General features: G+C 34.5%; 3 protein-coding genes across 3 annotated transcripts; 2 read left to right on the top strand and 1 right to left on the bottom strand.

The window, feature by feature from the left end:
* The first annotated feature begins 895 nt into the window (after positions 1-895).
* Positions 896-2,513, top strand: LOC122038350 (patatin-like protein 3). The gene is made up of 3 exons (XM_042598056.1): positions 896-1,923; positions 2,031-2,093; positions 2,201-2,513. The coding sequence occupies exons 1-3, from the start codon at positions 1,030-1,032 to the stop codon at positions 2,474-2,476; spliced, it is 1,233 nt and encodes a 410-aa protein (XP_042453990.1). The 5' UTR covers positions 896-1,029; the 3' UTR covers positions 2,477-2,513.
* A 2,749-nt stretch (positions 2,514-5,262) lies between these two features.
* LOC122038349 (pentatricopeptide repeat-containing protein At3g47530-like) lies at positions 5,263-7,246 on the bottom strand. Its single transcript, XM_042598055.1, has one exon. The coding sequence runs from the start codon at positions 7,219-7,221 to the stop codon at positions 5,362-5,364; it is 1,860 nt and encodes a 619-aa protein (XP_042453989.1). The 5' UTR covers positions 7,222-7,246; the 3' UTR covers positions 5,263-5,361.
* A 207-nt stretch (positions 7,247-7,453) lies between these two features.
* LOC122038351 (vesicle-associated membrane protein 711-like) lies at positions 7,454-11,033 on the top strand. Its single transcript, XM_042598058.1, has 4 exons — positions 7,454-7,744; positions 9,482-9,672; positions 9,845-10,008; positions 10,757-11,033. The coding sequence occupies exons 1-4, from the start codon at positions 7,528-7,530 to the stop codon at positions 10,845-10,847; spliced, it is 663 nt and encodes a 220-aa protein (XP_042453992.1). The 5' UTR covers positions 7,454-7,527; the 3' UTR covers positions 10,848-11,033.
* The last annotated feature ends 4,423 nt before the right edge of the window (positions 11,034-15,456 follow it).

The following is a 15,456-nucleotide window of genomic DNA, read 5'->3' on the forward strand; positions in this document are numbered from 1 at the left end:
AATATCCATCGTTTAATTTTCAGTACAGTAAGAATTTTTCTCAAATGAGATGAGATATTGGCTACTAGGGAGGAATTGCTTGCGCTCATATTTATCCTGTGACCGATAAAAAACGTGAAGTAAAAAATAATTCTTAAAGCCTCTCTGTTCATGATTCTTACGATCCGCAGTGTTATCACATGATAAAAGTTGGTGGGAGCTGGAAAATTAGAGAGGTAATACAGTAATTGATTTCACATTGAATTGCTCATTAAAGTTCGAGCTTAAATGCCAATAAAAAGTCTGGAGGCTGGCCTAGTCTAAGGCCAAAATGAAGACTAGCTATCTACTGCATATATCTCGCTAAGGTCTGGCGGTCCAGATTCCCACATGTTCCTGAAACAAGACCATAAATTATAAGCAAAAACTTTTTCACTCTGTATCATGCATGTTTACTACCTCCCACTCCAATTTTTTTCTTTTCCTACTTTCTCAATAGTAAAAAAAAAAAAAAACAGATACGGTTAGTCTTTTCTACTTGCTGTAACTGCCTGCACCTTTGTCTATATAGAATAGAACTGGTTGATGCTCCAAACCTTTGCTTTGACGGTGAGTTGTTACCAAGAGCTCGAACATAACTGATGTAACATGATCCAACTACCAAGTGCTCTCACTGGTGCATCCGATTTTACGTCCATTAATATGCCATCACTCTCACTCGAAGGCATTGTTAAAGAGTCGATGGCGATCCGTAACCAGAGGACATGTGCCAAATGATTGATGAAAAGGTTTAAACTTTTTCGACCGAATGACACGCAAACTTTTATTATGGGATTTCTACTGCTGCCACTCGACTTTGAATGCAACAGTACCTTCTTATGTAAGCAGAAATGATGATACAATGAATGCTGCAGTAGTCATCTCTTGAGCTTCATTATATATGCACGGGGCGGCGCTAATGTGCGCCGCTCCGGACGGTCTATTTAAGCGGACTTTGGCGGGCGGCTTTCCGCCAAGTCGACTTCCTCGGTCCGACGTTTACTTGAAGCGATGGCGTTCGTCGCGGACGACAAGCTGAGCAACGAGATATTCTCCATCCTGGAGAGCAAGTTCCTCTTCCCGCTCTCCTTCTCCGCCGCTACTTCTCCAGGAATCCCGGAGGCTCCGCCTCGCGGCGCCGCGGCTGGAAGAGTCCGCGTCCTGTCGATCGACGGTGGAGGGAACCCCTCCGACGGCCTCCTCGCCGCGGCCTCTCTTGCACGGATGGAATCCTCTTTACGCAGCCGTACAGGCGACGCCTCCGCCTGCATCGCCGACTTCTTCGACCTCGCCGCGGGGTCCGGCGCCGGCGGTGTCCTCGTTGCGATGCTCTTCGCCAGGGGCCACGAAGGCCGCCCCCTCTTCTCCGCCGCCGACGCCCTGCAGCTCCTCCTAGCCGAGAGCCGCCGCCGAAGCGGAGGGGTCTTCGGCTCCGCTTCCACGAGGAGGGGCCTCTTCCGGGGATTATTCGGTAGTCTACCGGGGGATTTACTCCGGCAGATCTTTGGGGATTCGTCCCTGAGGGACACGCTCAAGCCGGTACTGATCCCCTGCTATGACCTGGCCACAGGGGCGCCCTTCGTCTTCTCGCGAGCAGACGCCGCGGAGTCGGACGCGTACGACTTCCTCATCCGAGATGTGTGCGCGGCTACCTGCGCGGAAGCTGTCGAGCTGCGGTCGGTGGATGGGCGCACGCGGGTGTCGGCGGTGGGCGGAGGGGTGGCTCTGGCGAACCCCACAGCGGCGGCCATCACCCACGTGCTACACAACAAGCAGGAGTTTCCTTTGGCGGTCGGAGTCGAGGACATCATGGTCGTGTCGCTGGGGGCTTCCAGTGCCGCTAATTTTTCCCTGAAGGGAAAGTCACAGATCCGAAGGATCGCCGTCGACGGTGCCACTGATACGGTACAGAACAGAACTGCTGATAACCTTTTAAATTTATCGACTTGAACGTACGGCCGGAAATTTCCGATCTCGTCATACTAAATTCGTTCATCTTCTCAACTCAACAGGTAGATCAATCAGTGTCGACGGCATTTGGAGGCCTGAGAACGAGCAACTACGTTCGCATCCAGGTAATTAATTAAAAATTTGGAGCATCAAAATCGAGTGACCAAATGCTAGTGTAGCAAACGTACTGGTAACTAAATTGTACTTCTTGGACAAAAATGTTTTTCTCCAGGCGAATGGATTCACGTCCGGTGGCGGCACGCCGAAGACGATGATGGAAGCGATCGATGAGATTTTGTCGCAGAGGAACGTGGAGTCGTCGCTATTTAGAGGGAAGAAGATCTCGGAGCAGACCAAGGCTGAGACGCTCGAGTGGTTCGCCGGCGAGCTGGTGAAGGAGGAAGAGCAGAGGTGGAAGAGCTCGACTCCCACGGTGATGGTGAAGCAAATGGTGACGCCGAGAACGTCGTCGGCGACGACGGCGTCGAGCACATCTCGATGGCACTAAAATAATTACAATTTAACCGAAGAAGTGAGAAAATTGAGTGGATATTGATTAAATTATATACATTATAAACTTGATTTCTCTAAAATTAGATATCATCTATAAATTTAATCTCTCTAAAATAGAAAATAATTTGTATTTGATCCTTTTGAAATCTTCCTCTCTTTTACTGGAAAAATACATATAAAGAAGGATATGAACAACTTAGAAATTTTGATATAAACTTAGAAAGATACTGAGAGATTCTATTCTATTATTTTGATTAGTTTAGTAAAATATTTAAGTGATGTTTTATCTGTGTTTTCGTGTATATATTGAGTGTACAAAAATAATGAAACTTACAGTCTTAGAGTTATTTGATATGATGGGATTGAAATAAAACGTAGAATATTGGAAGCTTTGAAGATCACGTCTTGTAATACTAAAACTTTAGGATCGAACTGTAAACAAATCAAGTTAGAGTTTTATATTTTTTAAATTGATAAAGTAATTGAGTTAAATTAAATCAACTAAGTCGTTCAAACTTTGATTTGATTTAAATTTTTTTTTACGAACTAAAATTTAGTTTATTTAGATATTATCAAACTTTTAATTTATATTTATTTAATTATTTAAATTTGTTATGTTTTTAAATTTATTAAGTTGGTGAGTATATATATATATATATGGATTGATGTTTGCGCGCCTGCACTGTGCGTGCGCAGAGGATATCAATCAGTTTTTTTTAAATTTTTTTTTGATTTTTTAAATATTTTAAATTAAAAAAATTAATTAAAAATAAACATTTCCTTATATAAATTTTTAATACATTAATATATCCCCTCAACATATTACAATACTCAATAAATACTTAAATTAATTTTATTTTAATTTTTTTAAAAACCAAACACTATGACCTAATTGGAAAGACTGAACCCCAGAGGTAAAATCTAAAAAAAAATAGGTTTGATACTATAACCCAAAGCCTGAACCCTAAATAGCTTTGATACTATAATCCAAAGTCTGAACCCTAGAGGTAAAATCTAAAAAAAAAAATAGCTTTGATACTACAACCCAAAGTCTGAACCCTAGAAATAAAATTTTTAAAAAATATTTTAATTATTTGTTTTTATTCAAAAATTTAAAAAAATAAAAAAAAACTAAAACCAGTGAGATATATATATATATATATATATATATATATATATATATATATATATATATATATATATATATATATATATATATATATATATATATATATATATATATATATATATATATATCTGTATACCGCGCAGGATAACAATTGTTTTTATTTATTTATTTATTTTTTTTTTAATTTATGAATTAAAAAAATAATTGAAAAAAAAAAATAAATAAAATATTTTTTTAAGAGTTTATTTTTAGGGTTTAGGCTTTGGTTGTAGTATTAAAGTTATTTTTTTTTTAGATTTTACCTCTGGAGTTTAGACTTTCCAATTAGATTATAGTGTTTGGTTTTAAAAAAAAATTAAAATAAAATTAATTTAAGCATTTATTGAGTATTGTAATATGTTAAGGGGATATATTAAGGTATTAAAAATTTATATAAGGAAATGTTTAATTTTTTAATTGATTTTAAAATATTAAAAAAAACAAAAAAATAAAAAAAAAAAGCTGATCACAGACCGATCAGTACAAATCCTGATCGGTCTGTGGACCGATCAGGACACGGTCTGGGACATGCCGCGTCGACGTCGCGTACAGTCGCGCATCTTAAGTCCCGCAGGATATCAAAACTCTATATATATATATAAATGTGTGTTCTTCCAATACTCATCGATATTATCCCACAAGTCTCGTTGGCTCTTGAGTTTAGGTTGAGGAGCATTAAGTGATTTTAGATGTGATTGTGGGTTAATTTGATCATACTTATACAGGTATTGTCCCAACCTCTCACATTGGGATGGTGGTAGGACCCACTATTTAAGTGTGGGTTCTACCATCCCAATGTGAGAGGTTGGGACAGTGTCTATACACCCAGGTGAAATTTACCGTGATTGTGAGATTATGGGATCAATAGCTTGGAGGATTAATACGTGCTGAACAAGGTGAGGACTATCAAATGACATTCAACAAGTTTAGAGAATTTAATGTGTCCAGGAGAGTTCAATGCACTCAATAGTTTAGCAAATTTATGCATGCGTACGTGGTTGTCATAATGATGATGGCGGCTGATTGAAAGTGAAATCACCCTTTTGCCGAATGAAAGAGTGTGAGAATCTGATTAGGACTCAAGAATGGATGAAAATAAAGAATTATTGATGATGATACAAAACTACGAAAGCTGAAGATGATAATAGATGTGCAAGAATGCATTAAACAAAATGATATGTGATGATGATAAGAAAAGAAAATCATACAAAAAAATGATAAATAATAACAATGGATGAAAGTACCAAAAAAATAGGGACAATGATGATGGAGGAAAACATATGATGGGGGAGAAATAATAACAAGAAAGATGGATGAAAATTATTGGATATCAAATTAAGAATTCAATTTTAATGCCATTTGACACAACACAATAAACCAATAAAGATATGAAAATTATTGATTCTAAAAATCAAAAATTATATTAATTCAAATATGTATCCATTACATAAGATCCTAACTCCCTTCATAGTTTCATAACATAATCTAGTATTTATAAAGTAATAAACTTCCCTAATTAAACACTAATTATGCTAATAAAATTTGACCGATTCTTGTAAAGTAAATTTTTTTTTTCACAAATTATAAAAATTAGAGACTTATAGAGAACTTTTAATAAGATTAAAATTTTGACTGCATTTCTAATATTGGAATTATAACTTTAATTTGCTCTCTCTGTAAAATTGCAAACTAGGCAGCAAAAGCCTCAGTCTCTACCAATAATCATTACATGAGCAGTGACCATCTTTGAAATGGTGGAATCGACTCCGGTCCCTAAAAATCACTAGCCTGTTATATGTAAAGGATACAAATTTTGCAAAGTTGTGGCAATCGACACAAGTTCGGAGATTCTTTGCAATCCTTAATGTCCTACCCGGACGTGTTGAGAGGATACCAAAAGCTATGGCCAATTTTTCACTGTGACAAGAGAGTGCACTTCCTTTATCCTCCATATCCATATCATGCAACTCAGATGAAACATTTGGGACATAACCAGCTTTCTTCAACTGACTAGTTATCTCACCAAGCATCCGATAAACCTCTCCCTTTCGGGGATGTGAATCATCATCTACTACGAACTCATGAACCTTTCCATTCAATTCTATAGTGCTGCAACCGGGACTTGTTTGAATCCCCTCATCCTTCATCAACTTCCTCACTTCTGCTACCCTATCCCAATTACCAGCAAATGCATAGGTATTCAGTAGCAGGACATAGTCCCCAGCTTCTTGTGCTTTTAACTCAACGAGATGCTCTATTATGCGTTCCCCAAGTTCAGTGTTGCCATGAATCCTGCAAGCTCCAAGAAGGGTCCTCCAGGCTCTAGCATCCAACCTAACACATTTCTCCTTTGTTATGAGTTCATAAGCTTGATCAAGCAAACCAGCACGGCCCAAAAGATCAACCATGCACCCATAGTGGCATACGTTTGGAGATATTCGATACTTGTCTCTCATCATGTCAAAGAAGCTCGACCCCTCATCAACAAGTCCACTGTGGCTACAAGCTGAAAGAACTCCAGTAAAAGTGTGCTCATCAGGAGTAACACCAGCATTTTGCATTGCTCCAAATGCATCAATAGCATCCCTCGCATACCCATTCATTGCCAACCCTGAGATCATCGCACTCCAGCTGACAACAGTTTTATGTGAAATTGCATGAAACACATCACAAGCTTTGTCCATGCATCCACATTTCGAATACATTGCAATGAGAGAATTCTGCACGGTCAGAGTGAGATCGTAACCATGTCGAGAAGCATACTGGTGAATTCGCTCCCCAAAATCAAGGGCCCCCAATTGCCCACACACTTGGAGCAAAATCAGGCAAGTGACATCGTCTGGCTCCAGTCTATTTTCTGAACTCAGCATTATGTCGAACAGGTGCAATGCATCCTTACTTCTGCTGTTGTCAGCGTAGCAAGAAATCAAAACATTCCATGCCACGGTATCTCTAAAGGGCATTTCGTCGAACATCCGGCGGGCATCATCGCACTCCTTGCACGAAGCATACAGCGCCATCAAGGAAGTGAGCAGGACAGAATCGGCTTGGTGGCCGTCGCGAATGACTCTGCAATGCACCTGCCAGCCGCCGGGCAAGGAGCGGATGCTCGCGCAGGACTTGAGAAGGAAGGAAAAGGAGAAAGAGTTGCCACGGACGCCGAGCTCGCGCATGCGGTTGTAGAAGGCAAGAGTCTCCGCGTTGGAGAGGCTCTCGGCGTAGCCCCTCAAGAGGGCGTTGCACTGGTAGACGTTGGGCCGCGGGATTTGACGGAAGACGAGCCGGGTGTAGTCGAGGTTGGACACGGGGGCGAGGGTCGCGCGGGAGAGGAAGGCGGTGGAGACGGTGGGGTCACTGATGAGGCCGGAGCGGAGAAGGTGCGCGTGGATTTGCAGGAGACGGGATTTGGTGGAGCAGGATTTGATGAGGCGGATGCAGTCACCGGAGGCGGCGGGTGGGGATCTGCGGTCGGGTTGGTGACCCAGCGGCGATAGGTCGGAGTACCGGCGATTGAGGAGACAGAGGATCGGAGGAAGGGGACGGTGGCGGAAAAGGAAACGAGATAAAGCCATGGAAAGAGAAATGACTGGAATTGGTCCGTTTGTTTTCTCCCTCCAAACCCTTTTTAAAATGTGAATTTAACTTTTTTATATCGATTTAAAAAAAATCTATATTTATTTTAATCCTAATTTCCTTATATATATATACATTTTTAAAACTATATTTTAAACTATTTTTAATTCCCCGCGCGATGCTGTTTTGGAAAATAAAAATAAAAATTGGGTCTCCTTCAGCCTTTCCATTATTATCGATGTGCCTATTCGAGCTTGGTACAAAAATAGGGTTAAAGAGGGAGGGAAGAGAACGGGGAGATGTAGATGGCGATCATCTATGCTTTGGTGGCGAGGGGATCGGTGGTGCTGGTGGAGTTCAGCACGGGGACGAACACCGCGAGTGCGGTGGCACGGCAGATCCTGGAGAAGATTGCCGGAACCAACGACACCCATGTCTCCTATTCCCAGGATCGTCACATCTTCCACGTCAAGCTCACCGACGGTATAACCGTCCTCTGCGTCGCCGATGAGACCGCCGGAAGTGAGTCATCCTCTTCTTCCCTCTCTCCCTCCCTCTGATAGTTTTTTTTTCTTCTTCTGTGATTTTAATCGGATTGGAGGAATTGGGATTGAATCAATAATGGAAGTAGAATAGCCTCAATCAGTCATTATGAACAAGAAAATGGCTCAAATTTTAAAAGATTCTAGGTTGTGGTATGAATTTAAAATTTTTTTCAAAGTTGATTTTTTTTTCACAAATACATTTTTTTTAAATGTAAATGATGGCCATAATCTAAGAATTGTCGGGATTTGTAATTTGTAAAGATCATAAACGAATGCAACTTTTAGCTTCTTTGCATTGAAAATATTTTTCATTGTTTTACTCTCCATCTTGGAAGTTAGGGAAGCATCTGGGGGTTGTTCAGCTCTAATAGTTAAATTTAATGAAACTCAAGCATAATTAACTGGGGAAGCATCTAAGAATTGCCCAACAGTGATAAGGATATCTAAATCTAGTGATACTAAATTAGATGCCCTAAAAATTCAGATTTGTTAATCAATAATATTAAAGTTGATCATTGGTTAAGGATCCCATGAATATCTAATTCAGATTCATTATCAATTATTTAGGATTTAATTGATTTTAGTTTCAATGGAGCTTAAATAAAGACAGAATTGGAAACTAAATTCAGTTTGAATTGCATTTTAAATTGTTATGATATGATATTTTTACCTTTATAATACACACAAAATTTACACTTTTTTAACGTATAAGTGATGATTTTTTATTTTATGTTTTTTTTCTCTAGAATGCATATGTTTTTGAATTGACTTCAACTTAGTGGATGAACTTGGAAATTAATCATACTTTAGTTCCAGACTTTAGAAAATTTTAGAGATCATTTTAAACTCAAACTGTGCTTAGAGAAGATGTAATTTATACTAAAGAACCTTACCTTGTTACTAAACAGCATGTTAAATCATGTTGTTTGAATCAGGATGAAGCTGTGCATGAGTTATTCTCTATAACCTATTCTTCCAAGGTTCGAATTAACTAAACACATACCCATCTAATTACAACTTATGACTCTAGCACTAGAGGTTAAACTTAACTAGAGTTGTATGGTAAAATCATCTACCCACAAAGGATCTCGTTGGATTTTCATGTAAAATGAGCGAGCAAATCAGCAACTTTATTCCCTTCTCTAAACGTAGACCTTGTGTTTACTCATGAAATTCTTAACTTGTAAGTCTTTAGCAAAATTAATTATGGTCAATGGAGAATTTTGCCTCTGCTAACAAAGCACTAGACATATATCTCAATTTAAACTCATCAGCATCCTCTTTGATTTGTCGATTGGAGCCGGTTTAACAATCCAGCTGGAGATAAATTTGGACTTTGTCAACCTGCATGTTACCATATCGTCAGATTAATCCTTTCATCAATTTCTACTAATTAAATGGATAAGTTGGTACTCTTCTCATATCAATCCTCCTTGGATAGTGGCTTCCTCTTATATTTTTGAATGATTACATGCCACCAAAATCATGACTGATTTTGAGTTTGATATCATTTGTTTAAAATAGGGGCATCTCCCAATCCAAGGTTATTAATAGAAATAAAATAAATAGATGAGAATATTAACGTGGAAAATGATAACAAATAATAAACAGCAAGAAAAAGTGCATACTGAGAAGCTTTTTTTTTTGTTTGTTATTTATCACTCATTTAACACAAACCATATCCTGCCTCTGAACTTTTGAATGCCACTTGCAGGGAGAATTCCTTTTGCATTTCTTGAGGATATTCATGAAAGATTTGTGAAGACATATGGTCGTTCTTGTCACACAGCTCTTGGTTATGCCATGAATGTCGAATTTTCCAGAATCTTGAGTCAACAAATGGAATACTACTCAACTGAACGTAATGCAGATAGGATTAATCGCATCAAGGATGAAATGAGTCAGGTGTTTGAGTACTCCCTCAAATTGATATATATTTTATAGCAATGTTTTTTTCTTGCTTGTGAAATAAACTGCTTCTCTTGAAATCGACAGTTTATTGTTAAGATGTTCACTAGTAATTCTATTTTCTATTTCTATGCTATCAGAAACATATTAATTAACACATGTAATGTAGGTGCGTGATGTTATGATAGAGAACATTGACAAAGTATTACAACGAGGAGAGCGACTGGAATTGCTGCTTGACAAAACTGCAAACATGCAAGGAAACTCTATTCGCTTCAAGAAACAATCTCGTCGTTATAGAAATGCTCTTTGGTGGCAGAATCTTAAGCTCAGGTAAGTAGTTTTCTATGCCTAGGATCTTCCCTCAAGGGTCGTCCTTTTTTTTAGGATCAACAGGAGGAGCCTCTCTAATTCTTATTAGAGTTCATTTACTCTTGATTTTTCTTTATTTGAATAGAATTTGAGAGTTTTCATGATTCTCTATAGAGGATCCAACAACAATAACAACAACACACCTTAATTAACTCTCAACGATATGAGGTTGGATGTAAGTTGACAGGTCTTGCAGACTAATCATATAATTTGTTTGGCTTTGGAACCAAAATCATAAAAACAATATGTTTCCAAAATCTACCTATTTCCTAGCTTCCCTGTATTGCTAATTAAGATCAAAATCTCCTGTTAATCTTTTGCAAGATAACATACTTTATATAAATTTGACTTTCTACTTGAAATTCTGAAGAAAGGCAATCTAATTCTGTTTAAAGTAAAATTTAAATGCTGCCTCCTATGATTTTTAACATTCCTTTTATTTGATAACAACGCTACACCTTTAAATTGTGAGTTTATAGAAGACATGCAACAATTTTTTCCCTTTGTTCTTCATTTGCATGATCTCTAACAATTTGTATTAAGCTATTTAAATAAACTGTTAATGCAACAATTATTTTCCATAGTTTGATCCTTAATCATATATCTCAAGCAATTAAAGTAGGTGATAGTATGAACTTCTACTGAGAATTTAACTTGCTTTCTTTGCCATAATAGCATTTTATGATACAACTTTTTTTTTCCCTTGTAGAGCTATGCTGGCCCTAGTTCTCCTCGTTATAACTTACATAGTAGCTGCGTATGTATGCAATGGCATAACTCTACCATCCTGCATCAGATAGAAGGAGCTTCTTTTTCTTTTCTACTTGCCGTGTAAAACTTGTATAACCGTGAATCTGAATGTCAAGTATATTCGTTTCATTTCCCCCCTGTATTGTCATTGTTAGATAACATACTGTTTTTATGGATTTCAAGGTTGTCACATATACTTTTTATCTCAACATTTGTATGATCACTAGATTTCAAGATTGTAATCACTTTAATCAGCATAGTCAATTGAGATGTGCAACTCAAATTTCGTGTAATCTTTTAGATACGATGGTTAAATTATGTTAGTTCTAATAATTTGTGGATTAAATATATGCACTTATTCTTTTATGAGCTAAGATTCATCATTTACTCTATCAAGACTAAACACAACCTGAGCATGTAGTTTTCTATCAAATTAATTCAAGTGGCTGATCGAATTCAAGCTCTTCCAAGAAAACTAGCACTGTCAAGATTAGAATGTGATGGCTATTAAAGTCGCATATGAGAAAACCAAATCAAACATAATTAATATTAATCTTGAACTCTTAAGTAATATATCTAGAACTACTTGACGATTTTGCGATGAGAAGAAAAATAAATAAAAGGCTAATTAAAAATACATTTTATTAAAAAATTTGCTGCAATTTTAATTAAATTATTATTTAGCAATTATCATAAAATTATTCTTTATTAAATTATCATTTAATAATAATAATTAATATTATTGTAAAAAAACTCTGGTACTAAGGGCATTTCCAATGTAAGATTTGTGAAAGATTTGTAAAATTAAAAAATCATAATAAAAATTTTTAAACTATTATAGAAGTGAGGTTTGAGGTTTGTAATTCCAGAGTAATATTAAAATCTCAAACTTACTTTTTTTTTTCTCTTGAAAATTGAACTTGTAATTAATTATAAAGTAGTGTTACATTATGATTTGTGATTTATAATTTATAATGTATAATGTAGGGAGATATATGATTTATAATATAGGATCCATAAAAAATTATAAGGAGATTTTTTTCATTGTAAATAGAATAATAGTTTTTTTTTTTTGACATGACATTGATATGATAGATCGGGAGTTATAAAAAATCTCATTTAGAGATTTAATCATTGGAGATATCTTAACTCTCCTTTATTTGTTTTATTCGCTAACTCATCATTGCTATCCCATAGTTTATAGTGTTTAAATCAAATCATTTATATATATTCACACAATCCTAAACTAGCTTAAACGGGTTGACAGAGCTCATTAAATTAAATACACAAACTTTAAGATATATATCTCCAACATGTTAATATTAGTTACTAATACATATTATGAATTGTTCATGAACAATGTAAAATTTATTAATTATATTTTTCAATAAAATTGAATCAAACTTGTAAATGAAAAAACAAAATTTAAAACCAACAAATAAACTCATAATATCAAACTCACTAATTATCAAAACAAGTATAAAATTATAAAATTTTTAAATAATCATAATAAGTTAGAATCAAGAGCTCAATAATATTTAACGGAACTCAGCTTAAGTTAAACTCAAATCAAATTCACACTCGAAAACAAGAAAGTCACATTCGACCAACTATTTTAACATTTTGATTCATTTCGGATTCTACTTAACTAACTTGTCAAATAAGTTTGAATAATATAAAATTCAATTTAGCTCGCCCACACTTGCATGTGCCGCCTGTAGGTGTTACGATTAAGGAATTGTGGAAGGCAATTAGGAATGTCAAACTAGGAGGAATAGGAAACTGCCTAGTCGGTTGATGAATGAAAATACACATCCACTTGTGTTTACAAATTGAACAATCTCGTCCTCGGGATTATGATGCAACGATAAGATATTTAAATTATCATCCAAGTACTCACAATTCAAGCTCCAGTTATGATAAATTTGTAGAAATTTTTTCTTCAAATGGAGCATGCAACTAAAAGATACTGGGCTCCTAGGCTACCCGTTGCGAGCACCTCCCAATTTATCCTGATAACTAATGAAAAATTTCTATAAAACTAAATTGATCATCCTAAACTCAACATTACTTAACCTGATTAATTATTATTTTACAAACTGAACAATCTCTCTAGAGGTGGGCGGATGGTCTTTCCTCGTTTTACCAAATTGTACTCAATTTTCATGAATTAAGAATTGATAAAAGGACGTATTAAACTTTTCTTATCAAAATTTTTTTTCTAACATACTATTCTTACTTATTTCAATCCTGAATTAAAAGGGGGAAAAAATACATTTTCTCATTTAATTCGAACCAAATCGAAACATATCAAAATTACTTAATAAAAAACTTTCATATAAAAGACATTGATTGCACTGACTTTAAAAATTTAGATTTATTTCAAATTAATATTGTTCATGCCAAATAAATTCTTTATTTTTTTTAACTTTTTAAAAGTATCAGTTCATTTTTTCAAAAAAAATTATTCATTAAATTCATAATGATCCCCTAAATTTATTTATATACTTTTTAACTTTTGGGTTTTAATATAATATTTAAAAAGAAAAAAATATTAATAAAAAACTTTAACAATATTTTTTATTTTTTAATATCCAATTACTAGAGAACTAGGAAAAGTAAAATAAAAATAAAAATTAACTTAGTTTTTAATCAAGGACTTTCAAAAGATATTCATGGCTTTAAAAAATTTAAATTTATATCAAATTAATATTTTTTTTATTCTAAATGACCTTCTTAATTTATTTATAATTTGTTTATAGTTTTTAAATCTTTTTAAGCATTTTAAATCCATCCATAAGTTTTTGACAAAAGTAAATGACTATAAAGAACTTTTTTTTTTTTTTAATTAATGTCATTATACTCATAGTGGACCTCTAAATTTATCTGTATTTTTATTTTTAATTTTCGACCTTTAATTAAAAATAAATAAAATGACAAAATAATGTTATTAAAAGTAAAAAATAGTTTTTTAATCTTTTTAATAGTTAATTAGTACCAGAGGAAAAAAATGAAACAAAACTAAAAACTATAAATAAAAAAAAATTACCTTGGTGTTGCTATGGGAGGATAATGCGTTAGATTTGGATAGAATTTCTTATCCTCTATCTCCATCCTCATCCTTATTATTATATTTATCCTCATTTTCATCCTCATCTCCATTCCTTTCAACTTCATCCCAATCACCATATCAAGGGTCAGATATTTATACCCTATTCAAATATCTTACAATTATTTTTTTTCAAATTTGAATTATTTTGATGAAGTTGAAAATATTTATCAAATTCTTAAAAAAACAATAAAAAAGATTATAGATAAAAATTAGTAAACTAAATATCATAGAAGAAATAATAAATAGCATGTCCTATACAAACATCATTGGTTCTATATTAATAATTTTGTTCATTCTATCCAATTATTATCATTCAGTAAAAGCATAACTGAATTAACATCATATCCGAAAAAAATATAATTCAATAAAAATATATTAAACATCTATATGTTACTCATAATTTAGTCATATTTAAACATCATCATCCAAAAAACAAACTATATCTTAACTAATCATAAATTTATTCATCACTTTACATTATAGTGTCCTACAAAAATGCAAACTAATGAGGAGAAATATAAATAATTGACCTAATAGTTCATTTTCAGTATCACATTTAACAAAATTAAGTTGCATTATAAATTTACCCCATCAAAATCAATAATATCCTTATCAAATTCAACTGAAGAATTAATGTTTCTGTTTCTTGTGAACTTGTAGCTACAAAATTCAATGAAGAAGAAAAATCATTATTGTAGATTATAATAGAAGAATATTTTCATTCAAAAATAATAAAAACTAATTTGCAATTTATATTACCTTGTTTCTCATTTGATAACTAACTTTGAGTGCACATCAATATTTCTACAGATTTCGGATGAAGCCTGTCTATGAGGACTCATCAATCTACCACCTATACTAAATGTAGATTATAAATCCATAGTCAAAATTCGAATGGCAAGCAAATCTTGAGGGATTAAGTCTCCATTTGATGGGATAATACGTGATTAACAATGCACACAACAATTGTTATTAAATAACTAAATCTTAATTAAGTGATCTAATACTTGATGCATGAAGGGGCATTTATACTATAAGATGTGGATCCAATAACCTGGTTCGTTAATATTAATTGGTTGTTAATGGGTTATGGACTTTATGGCAGATGATGTCTGTAAGATGGGCCAAGGTATATAATGAGGAAGTTAAACTTGATATGAGCATCTTGACTTTGGCTACTTTTTTCCTTCGCTCTCTTTCCTATTGAGAAGGAACTTTAGTTGTTGCCTAATCTTGTAAAAGACTTTAACTGCATTATAGGAATTACTCCGGTGACAAGTAAGGAATATTGGCTCTAGCTTTGGACCCAGGTCAATATTCAGAATGCCATTGTTTCAATTCAATTTTCGTTTTACTTTATAGATGATGATAATTAGGTCATGTAGATACATCATTGATTTAGTTCAATGTATCACAATTGCTTTCATTTGGTATTAGAGCTTAAGATTATTTTATTCTCACCTTTAAGACGTAAGGATTATTTTCAATGATTTGGAGCATATGCATTATTTCAGCATTTGATTCCATTGTGGAGCTTTGAATTGATG

The sequence above is a fragment of the Zingiber officinale genome, chromosome 1A (assembly GCF_018446385.1).
Source record: "Zingiber officinale cultivar Zhangliang chromosome 1A, Zo_v1.1, whole genome shotgun sequence".
In the NCBI taxonomy this organism is placed as follows: domain Eukaryota; kingdom Viridiplantae; phylum Streptophyta; class Magnoliopsida; order Zingiberales; family Zingiberaceae; genus Zingiber; species Zingiber officinale.

What these genes read in the sequence shown, in the direction of transcription:
- LOC122038350 (XM_042598056.1), top strand. Translation starts at nt 1,030, where the DNA reads ATGGCGTTCGTCGCGGACGACAAGCTGAGCAACGAGATATTCTCCATC. An exon ending in TCGACGGTGCCACTGATACG is followed by an intron (nt 1,924 to 2,030) that starts GTACAGAACAGA and finishes TCAACTCAACAG; the next exon opens with GTAGATCAATCAGTGTCGAC. An exon ending in GCAACTACGTTCGCATCCAG is followed by an intron (nt 2,094 to 2,200) that starts GTAATTAATTAA and finishes GTTTTTCTCCAG; the next exon opens with GCGAATGGATTCACGTCCGG.
- LOC122038349 (XM_042598055.1), bottom strand. Translation starts at nt 7,221, where the DNA reads ATGGCTTTATCTCGTTTCCTTTTCCGCCACCGTCCCCTTCCTCCGATC.
- LOC122038351 (XM_042598058.1), top strand. Translation starts at nt 7,528, where the DNA reads ATGGCGATCATCTATGCTTTGGTGGCGAGGGGATCGGTGGTGCTGGTG. An exon ending in TCAAGGATGAAATGAGTCAG is followed by an intron (nt 9,673 to 9,844) that starts GTGTTTGAGTAC and finishes CATGTAATGTAG; the next exon opens with GTGCGTGATGTTATGATAGA. An exon ending in TGGCAGAATCTTAAGCTCAG is followed by an intron (nt 10,009 to 10,756) that starts GTAAGTAGTTTT and finishes TTTCCCTTGTAG; the next exon opens with AGCTATGCTGGCCCTAGTTC.